We start from the raw sequence: 10,000 nt of genomic DNA, 5'->3' as shown, positions 1-10,000 counted from the left end.
AAATGCAGCAACTCGGATCGTAAGAAGTTCTTCAAACAAAGTGGACCTCTTCCTCTGGGATATGAGAATCTAAACAATGCCCTGTTTGCTGCCTGCAGAGTTACATGTTGATAACCAAGAGGACAAAAACAGCTTTGAACAAGACTGAAGTTACTCCAACTCATTTAGAAATTGTTTTACCCAGTCACATTTGTTCAACACAATGACAACTCTGTTCTGACAAAAGGAGGGGGGGATGTCCAAGACATTTTGTGTCTCAGGTCCTTTTCTCTCTGTTTTTAACCAGCTCTAATTTCTCAGTTCACCTCAGATCTGCAGTGCGCTTGTTCAAGAAGAATGGCTCTTTTCTGTTCCCTGGGAGGAAAGCTAAGGGTCATGTTGGGGTCCAGTTAACTTTTTTTTACAACATTTTAAGAAATGCACGTCATTGCTCTCTTGCCAAGAGTGAGATGAGACGATGGATACCACTCTGTACGGTTGATATGACGCTACAGCCAGCAGTTAGCTTAGCTTAGCATTAAGACTGAAAGACTAAAGAGTCACAGGAGGGTTTATATATATATATAATTGTATTCTTTAGTATATAATATAGAGACTATTAAAAATGCTGCCAAAATATTGAACTTACTTGTGCATTGTTCTTGAACAGACACACTCTGAATCTTTGCCTCCAGAGGAAAAGAGGACTACGCTGAGGAGTAGAACTAGTTTTAACACTTGTCGCTGTACGTAACCTGGTCGTGATCAGGTGGTCCTGAATCTACTGAATAATTGTGTTTATCTGTATTCACAGTCCTGGACTGAAATGGATTTGAAAGGGTTATTCTGCCTGAGGAGCACTGCAGTCTGTAATGAATAAATGTTAATTTAAAAAAAACATATTTGCACACAGTTTCTTAATAATTACTAGCAGTGACGGCATGTGTTTTTCACCTTGAGAGTGTGTGCGTGTGTGTGTGTGTGTATGTGTGTGCGTGTGTGTGTGGCAAAATGGGACTCAATGAGACACGAACTGCAGCAGGAAGTTCCACAGAAGAGGATTGGAGTACTCAGGTGTTTGCATTTCTGTTCGTAGACTTTGTCGCTGCGCCTCCACCGTGAAAGATGCAGTCGCAAAACCTTCCAGGCGTTTGAGCGGTTCAAAGATGGGTGTGGTCCAAGCAAGGAGGGTCTCCTTAGTCTCCGTGACGTCTGCCGTGTGTCTCTGAAGAGCCTTGTGGAGCTCTAAGTGTGCTCATGTTTGGGTTCATCATTGTTTCCGTCACTAAGTATCCTAAAGAGTTGCCCGGGTTTTACAGTTAATGTTCTTCAAGGTGCTCTTTGGAAGAAACATTGTGAAAATAATGAGAGCACAAACATATTGTCACTATCAGGGATTTCTATTTCCTTCTTGATAAATGCTAATAAACATGAATGTACAGTAACCTGGTTATTTATATCTTTACAGTCGTGACTCGTGACTGAGCTTGATGTTCTGCATTTTGGTTTCGGTCTTTGGTATTTTTCTTTTGGTTTCACTGGTCTTAGTTTCATCTCGAGTCTTCAAACTTTCATCCAGGCAAACTTTGGAAAGAAACCAATTGAAAACGTCTTTCTTGCTGCTTCACATTGTAAATGTAATCAGTCATTTGAAGTAAATTGTATGTACATGATGTATTTTCATTTCTTAAAAAATGGAGCAGAAAGGCCTCACACCGTGTTTTCTGTCCAGTTGTAGCAGAACTTGCATTATGTAATTTTACTTAAAAGTAGCCATCCCACATTGCAGAAATACTTTGTTGCAAATGTATGTCCAGCTCTCAAAATTGTACAAAAAGTGCAAAAGCATGAGGACTTGTTATGCTTAAAACGGCCCCCGCTGAAAGTTGTTTCATCATACATTATGCATCAGAAGATTATTATGACTATTTAATAGCATTGTGCTGCACTCGCTGGTCAAACTGCTGCCAATTTTAACTGTGGTTAGTAGTTTTATAACACTTTATATTACAGTAGGTTAAATTCTGCAAAATTCCCAGTGGCTACAGCTGTCAAATAACTGGAAAATTCCTACAATCCTTCCCTCTGACATGAGATATATTCCTACAATCCTTCCCTGTGACATGAGATATATTCCTACAATCCTTCCCTCTGACATGAGATATATTCCTACAATCCTTCCTTCTCATTGGAGTGGAAGCTCCCAGCTCTCCCTCAGTGACTGCTGCTGGCTGTTTTCCCTGCTGACATGCACACAGTATGGCTCTAACTGAATAGTGAATGGTAGCGGGTCTGCTGCATTAAATATTTCCTAATAAAAACATCAGACACGTTCCCGAAAGCCTGCCAGACAAAGTTTGTGCTTCGTGTTTCCTTGCAGGGTTCGGGATGTTTGTATTTTCCCAGAAGTGCTGCCTCTGTCACAGCCGAGCCAGATGAAGTAAAGCCCCCCCTCCAGGACAAAAGGGAGTTAAATCAGAAACGCATGGATTCCCGGTATGAGCCTGTAAGTTAGCCTGCATCCCCCCTCCTCTCTCTCTCTCTCTCTGTTATTATTCCAGAGAAGTGTCGGTGATCTTCTTACCGTCACGTTTGGTGAGTCATGCGTGAGTCATAACATGTGGGTGGGAGTGAGCGCTGTGATCCGTCCTGCCGTGTTGTTTTCTCTTTCTCTTTTTTCTTGCCTCTCCATCCTCAGATCCCGACTCCGCTACACTAGTATCCGGGCAGATAACAAGTCATGTGATTTGGTGTGTTTCTTTCCTGAATTGATGCGGAAAGCCTCCTACTTACCGGGAAAAAGAGGCTGTTTTCATCTCGTTTTAGTTGTTTTTTTTTGTTAGTGGTAGCGCGGGTCCCAGCAGGAGCCAGCAGCTCGAGGAGAACTTTACGATAAAGCACAATGACGTCACCACTCGTCTCCATATCCTCTATCAGGAGCTATAAGAAGATGCTGGATCATGGTGCAACATCACCTCAGTCCCCGTGAGGATATGAGTCCTAAAACTCTTTAAAGGAAGTTAAAGGAGTAATGTAGCATCAACTTAAAGGGGACACTTTTATGTATTAGAATGTTTTCCATTCACTTCACTACTCAGCCTGTAAACAATAAAAACACACACATTTAGTACGTCTTCTGTGTCCCTGAAGGGAGCTTCACTAAAGTTTGACAAAATAACCCCGATGACCTCATCGTGACGTCATCGGGTTTATTTCGTTTTGGGCTCCAAGCTAGAAACTCTACCAGAAGCTGCATTTCAAACTGGAGGTGTGAAGTTTGAAAAGATGTGTACGTAGGTGTTTATCAATTTATATTTGATCTGTCTGCAAGTCCAACGGCTTTCTGATTGTGACAGACTCAGCGAAGGATGCAAACACCAGTGAGGTGAAGAAGCTGTTGAGGGTCCCGCCGCAGGGGAAGGCTGCTTTTGAAGAATAAAAGCATCATAAGGGATGAAGCGTGACGATTTAACATAACTGTTGCTGTTTCCGTCGAGTAATCGTTTGTGAGTCATTTCTATAAGCAAAATGACACAAACCAAAAAAAGAAGCTGATGGAAGGTTCGTCCCATGGTAATATTTGTTTATATTTTTAGCTGTCTGCTGTCTGTAATAAGAGTTTAATTAACTGATTATTTTAGGGTTTTGGATCATTTATGATGAAAATAATCCTTCGTCACTAATTCTATCAAACCTCACCAAAGCAGCTACAGACACCTAAAGATAGATAATAATTCTCTTAAAGTGTACAGTCATTATTAAATCACGTTACTCCACGAATTGTAATGCCACAAATTCTATACATCACTATTAATCACTATATTAATATTGTTGGATTATTGTAGGACTGTTCTGGTTCAAATGTGTGCATAATCTCGGGTCAAAGGTCACAGTTGGGTCAGTAGAGGTGGATTTAGCCCTGAGCTGTTCATCAACTCTTGTTGTCTTATCATCATCATCATCATCATCATCATCATCCAGCTTTTCTGCCGTCGCCTTAGAAACTGTTGCCATGACACCCAATGCCCGTAAGTGATGCGAGTGTTCCAGGTGCAGAGAGACAGTGGACCGTGTGTGTGTGTGTGTGTGTGTGTGTGTGTGTGTGTTTGGAGTTACAGTGAGTTTTACTGTAAACTGATCCACACCACCCTCAATGGAAGATAATAGGAAACTGTCTCCGGGCCTTTTTCTTCCGCAGCAGTCCCTTTACCTTTCGTGGGCTGTGCCCACCTGGGGGGATAGACGAGCACACGTTATGAAGTTAGATGAGTGTGTGGAATCAACGCCTGTGACCAAACCACCGAACTTTGATTTCAAGAATCAGTCCTGTTTTATAAATGTTGGCTGCAACATATCAGCGGTCATTATCATCACTGAGATCTTCATCATGGTGTTGCACTCTCTCCTGTGCAGAGATGCTGCTTAGCATTCAGGATGTAGAATGTAGATTTCCTGTCAGTGTTTAGCTGTTTAGTTCCATGTTTGGATCAAACACTGCTGGAGGGGTGACCGTCTCCACCGCAGAGAAGCAACGCTTTCATTTCCATCGTAGATTCTGATCTTTCGCTGCCTTTACGGCTGTTACATAAAAACACACCAGCTCTCACTTCGTTCTCAGAGCTGGAGTTCAGTGGTTTAACTGAACAGACTCATTTGACTGTCATTTGAATGTGTTTCACTTGTGAAAGAGCAGAGCGCCTTTCTATCGAACGTAGACGCCCTTGAAGCTGCGGTTGGGTTTCACATAGTCTTCTGTTTGTTCATATCGTAAAGGAATAGTTTGACATTTTTGGGAAATAGGTGTTTTAGCTTTCTGGTGGAGATGTACGGCTACAACCTTTAGTTATGTTTAGCATGAGCTGGAAACAGGAAACAAAACAAGTGCAGTCCTCATGCTAAGCTAAGCTAACCATCTGACCAGCTACATCTGAGTCTCTGAATTGTTTCCAATAAGCCTATTTCCCAAAATATGCACTGAAAGAAATATGTAACGGTTTGAGAATGCATGGAATAAAACATCAAGCCATGTCGATGGGGATCTTCCTAAAGAGTGAGGGTTTGAAATTCAAGTGTATCCCTAAAATAAAGCCTTTTTAATTTCCAATGCATTATTTTTATTTTAACGAAGAAGTGTTCGGCGAACTCGTCGTGTCTCTCCTCCCCTAACTTTAACTTCACACAATAACCTTGACCCCGCCCCCTTCTTCCTCCTCCCTTTTCCTCTGTCCCCTTTCTGCACTCTGCTCCAATTTGCCCACGAGCCCGCGCACGCACACTGGGGGCCCGGCTCTACGCAATGGAAAGGCGGCGCGCTCGGCTTAAAGGAGCGCGATGTCCTGCGCGTGTTGATGTGTCGCACATTTTAAAAAGTGAGAGAGGCAGGCAGCTGGAGTTTGGGGGACGCGCACAGACTCAGCGTTTTCAACGCGAGCGCTCACACCTGGAGCAAACGGACGCGCTTTTTTAAAATTGTATTTCCCATCGTCCTCTAAACCGAGGCTATTTTTACTTCAGCACGTTGACTCTGGCAGCAGAGACACAGTTTGCGTCTTGTTTTGGAGCGTGTGGAGCAGCACGCGGCGATGGAGCTGTCATCAGTGGGAGACCAAGTGTTTGCTGTTGAGTCAATAACAAAGAAGAGAGTGAGAAAGGTAAGAGACACGACTAATAATACGCTCCATATAACTTACATAACTTATATTCCCGTCTTGTTGTTGTTGTTCTATCCCAATGGACATTATGTTCAGTGTGCCATCCGCTTTCCTCGTGCACAACACAACTAGGCTACATACGCAAAAGCGATGTTCGGACTCATCTATGCTTTTAATGAACTGCACATAGTTCAACATTATTGCGCAGCCGCGGGTCACATCCTGTAAGCTAGGGAGCTTACAGGATGTAAGCAGCAGTCGGGATGCTGCAGCGGTACGCGTGTTTGGAAGGAGCCTACGCAGCTGTAGTAAAATGGAAAAGGGGGTGTGCGTCCTGAAAGCGGGTCCACGGGCAAGCGTGCGGCCGTTGCTTTAAGTTACGCCAGCGAGCGGCTGCGCATCGGTGTGAAATTGCTGCGTAATGTCACTGGATGCTGCGTAGTGATGACCTATTATTATTTAAAACAATGGAGATGTGGACTCATACCGATTGAGCGACACATTATCGGTATTGACACATCATGTGCACATACCGCGTCGGCTGATCTGTTATGTAAAATAGATTAAATCGTGCGACGTCACCTTCATGTAATAGCAGGTTCATACGCCGTTATAAAGTTTGAGAGTAATACGATAACATGATGAAAGTATAGGCGCGAGCACAGTTGTTTTTCTCTCCCGGAAATGACTGTTCATTATTTCATGCTCGCTGGCTGAACGTTGCGCAACGCCGCGTTGTTTACATGTCCCCGTGGCCCCACCTATCACAGCCACCGGTGTAATGTTCTACAAGGAGCTCGTACATTCTGGAAAAAGCCATGTGTGGTCACGTCACCAGCGGTGCGAGAGGAAGAAAAAAAAAAGACGCTGTCATTGACGTCATCCCTCAGAAAAGCACCATTTGAAAGGGAGAAGAATGTCCATGACCCTCCCTCCTCTGCTCACGCCACACTTTAAAGTGACAGGCGTCCTTTTCGCACCGCGCACAGCCGCTCGCTCCTGCAGCCCACTGAAGCTGGGTTTAAGATACGGGTTGTGTGAATGGGTTCGGCTGCTTCTCCTCTAAGCGTCCTCCCCTCTCTGTGTGTCTCTTCAGGGTAATGTGGAGTATCTACTGAAATGGCAGGGATGGTCCCCGAAGTGAGTAAGCCTTGAGTCATCGTCCACTGACCTCATCCTTCCAATATAAACTCAGTAGCCTTTTCGAAATATGCTCTTTGATACTTGAGCACCATGACCGGTACAGACGGACAGACAGACTTATTTGAATGTGTTTGTTGTATTGGCAGGTACAGTACTTGGGAACCAGAGGAAAATATTTTGGACCCGCGCCTGGTCCTGGCCTACGAAGAGAAGTGAGTACTATTGGAGAGGTTTTTAAGCTGGCAGAGCACTTTTAGTGTTTTTTTTTTCTTCTTCCACTAACAATCTGTTTCTCTTTGTCACGTTGTCTCTGTCCTCCCCCCCTTCTGTTTCTACCTCTCTCTCCAAGTCAGGAGAAGATCAGAGCTCTGGCCTATCGCAGGAAAGGTCTCAGACCCAGGAGGCTCGTCCTGCGGGTAGCGACACTTTACCTCCCTTCTTGTTTCACACGCCTCGGTTGTACCCTCGCTCCACTACTGCTGACGGCTCAGTGAGACATTAGTTTATTTCAAGAAAGTTTGCACCCGTCGTCTGTTGGAACATCTCGGCCCTCAGACAGGCTTCTTTTTGAGTGGAGCACATTTTGAGTGCTTTTATAAGAAGAGTCCAAATTCAAGCAGCAAAGGTTATCCTGACAAGGGTAGGATGGGTGAAGCTAATTTCCCATAATGCAACTGTAGCATACTTCGTTTTACCCTACCTGCCTGATACTATTCACCTTCCTTCCATCTACAGTTTGTAATGCAGGCTTTCTGTAAACAACAACAACACATTGAAGAGAAAACTTGACATCATCAGGCCGAGATGTGTGTTTCGGCAGTAATGATAGCCTCAAGTTCTTAGCCGCGCTAGATATAAACATTAGCATGTTGGTATCATGTTGGTATGGTATCATGCTCACATTAGCATTTAGCTCAAAGCACTGTTGTGCTTAAGTGCAGTCACACTGAGCTGCTAGCATGGCGCATACACAGGCTAATCAGGCTTTTGAAACACATTCAATGCTTAGTAGGATCAATTCATTGTTGCCGTTGGTCCTTTAATTGGATTTGTTGATTGTATAAAAAAACAAAACATGAAAAACATGTTTTAACATAGACTACGTTTCCTATAAATGTCCTCTGTGTCATAAAGTTGTCCATCAAATACATTTTGATGGCAGAATTGTAGCTGGAAACAAAGTGTAGCGGTTGTTTTAAAATGAGCACATCAATGACTTCATGTGTTCACCTTCGTCCTCTCTGCTCTGCACCAGAACATCTCTGCCATGGACCTCCGCAGCGCCAACAAGGTCTCGGAGAAGCCCCCCCCTCGACTGCGTCTCTCCCTCACCCGCTCCATGAGTACAGATGTGGACACGAGCGAGCGGGGCGGCCTGTACCGCCGCCTCGCCAGGAGGAAGATCAAGCAGAGGGTGTCCAAACGAGGGCCGGAGGGACCCTCAAACAAAACCATCCTTCCACTGAGGAAGAAGCAGGAGCCCATTGAGGAGGACTGGGGCGGCACCAGTGAAGAGGAGAAGCAGGAATCTGAAGGCACCGCCGAGGAGATGCGCGAAGACAGTTTATACGGTTGGTTAGTTAATCAATCTCAGAATGCCGATAGCTCGGCCGTGGACCTTCGGCCTCTCAAAATAAACAAATGGTGTGTTCGTTTTGTCCTTCATGTCAGTCAGATTGCAGCTCCCCACCCTTGCTGGAGCGACAGGACTTGGAGATGGAGGTGGAGGAGAAGGCGGACGGCCACCTGACAGCGGTAGGTGCACAGACATGGGCGGACATACCAGGCGGAGGGACACCCGAAACTAGACAGAACCAAATGTTCCAGACCGACCAATCAGCAGACAGTGCCTCGGTGCCCGAGGCCGTGCCGGAAGACGAAGTTTACGTTGGCGACGGGTCAGATTGGGACAGAAGCGAGGAGAGCGTGGAGTCAGGGTCGAAGCTTTCCAGATTAGAGAGCGACAGCACGGCGATAGGGAGCTCTAAGAAGAGCAACAAGGTGGCGGGTGACTGCGCCACCACCGAGGAGACGAAGGAGGATGCGAGCGGCGACAATCAGAGTGTTACTACGCTGACGCCAGGCAGCCAGGGTGCTCCCGCTGCGGTAAAACATCCCAGGAAGGTGATTTCTACAGACGTGACGATCAACTGTCTGACGGTGACTTTTGAAGAAGCCCCGGTGGCTGAAGGGTTCTTTAAGGGCTATTGAAAGATGAAAAAGAGAGCTCAAAATAACCATAATTAGACTTGCCACTCATTTTGTACATGTAAATAGTTGTGTATGTTGGGTAATTCCTCATGTTTACAAAGCTACACTCATTTCCTACTGAGTTTGATGAAGACATTGTTGCCTTTTGAATAGAAAAATGAGTGGTAACTTTATTATTGTGGCTCCTTTATTTATGTGTGATAAGAAGCCTGAGGCCCCGAACCAATGTCCTCAAATCATCCATTGCAATCCAGCAGACTTAATGGATCTCAGTGGTGGGTTTCGTTCCCGGGGTCGCTGAGAGCAGGAGACAAATGCTGAGACAGCAAACGTAACGCTCCAAATTACTACTTCCATGCAGCTACTTTCTCCAGAGGTCCTCAGTGCTTTCCAGCCAGAGATCGGTCACACACTCAAATCTGTTCTCGGGGCCCCGTTTCAGTTGCTCCTCTTTCTTACGAATAATGTTTTGTAAAGATGTTGCTCTTTTTTCAGTATTTGCACAGAGATAACTGCATGCCCTGTCAGTCTATGCCACACATGCACAAAGCCCTGTCCTGTAGTTTGTTGAAGAGGTTTATTTCTGTCACAAAAGAAATAAAACAAAGAGAAAGAATTAATGCCTTCCGCTTAGATGAAGTTCTGCATTTAGAGGAGGCTGGATGCACAAAAAGAAATACACAGTTGTGTTTGCCGTCTGTCTGTCCTTTTACTTTTCAAGTATGAAATGCTACCTGGTTCTATTTTTGTATTACCAATTGATAGTCCGCTCTTCTCACTAGCCTTTGTGCATTTCAAAAGAGGATATCAGATTACACCGCCGCCGCTCTGCTGTGTACAAATGGAAGCAAATGTACGTTGGGTCAAACTAGTGAGCTATTATTTATTGCATGTCATATGTATAGGCTAAACTAACTTATGTCACTTATATGTGTCTTTCTCTGACAAAGATGAACTGTCAAACATGTCTTCTCTCTAAAAATTGTTTTTTATTTTGACCAATAAATATGTACTAA

At 44.6% G+C, this 10,000-nt stretch overlaps 2 protein-coding genes across 4 annotated transcripts in view; both read left to right on the top strand.

Annotated features, from left to right (window-relative positions):
- top3a (DNA topoisomerase III alpha) overlaps positions 1 to 990 on the top strand; it is an 11,382-nt gene extending 10,392 nt beyond the window's left edge. For all 3 annotated transcript variants that reach the window (XM_068579472.1, XM_068579473.1, XM_068579471.1), the window contains one exon: positions 1 to 990. This exon is cut by the window's left edge and continues 218 nt beyond it. The gene's annotated coding sequence lies outside the window, so the exon portion shown is untranslated.
- A 4,284-nt stretch (positions 991 to 5,274) lies between these two features.
- On the top strand, positions 5,275 to 9,996 carry cbx7a (chromobox homolog 7a). Its single transcript, XM_068577860.1, has 6 exons — positions 5,275 to 5,630; positions 6,727 to 6,770; positions 6,920 to 6,985; positions 7,123 to 7,189; positions 8,029 to 8,344; positions 8,449 to 9,996. The coding sequence occupies exons 1-6, from the start codon at positions 5,562 to 5,564 to the stop codon at positions 8,982 to 8,984; spliced, it is 1,098 nt and encodes a 365-aa protein (XP_068433961.1). The 5' UTR covers positions 5,275 to 5,561; the 3' UTR covers positions 8,985 to 9,996.
- The last annotated feature ends 4 nt before the right edge of the window (positions 9,997 to 10,000 follow it).

Source organism: Clinocottus analis, unplaced genomic scaffold, assembly GCF_023055335.1.
Source record: "Clinocottus analis isolate CAN_PGR_092001 unplaced genomic scaffold, fCliAna1.0.p SCAF_16, whole genome shotgun sequence".
NCBI lineage: Eukaryota > Metazoa > Chordata > Actinopteri > Perciformes > Cottidae > Clinocottus > Clinocottus analis.
The sequence above is the reverse complement of the archived record's forward strand: the minus strand, read 5'-3'. Positions and strand labels throughout refer to the sequence as shown.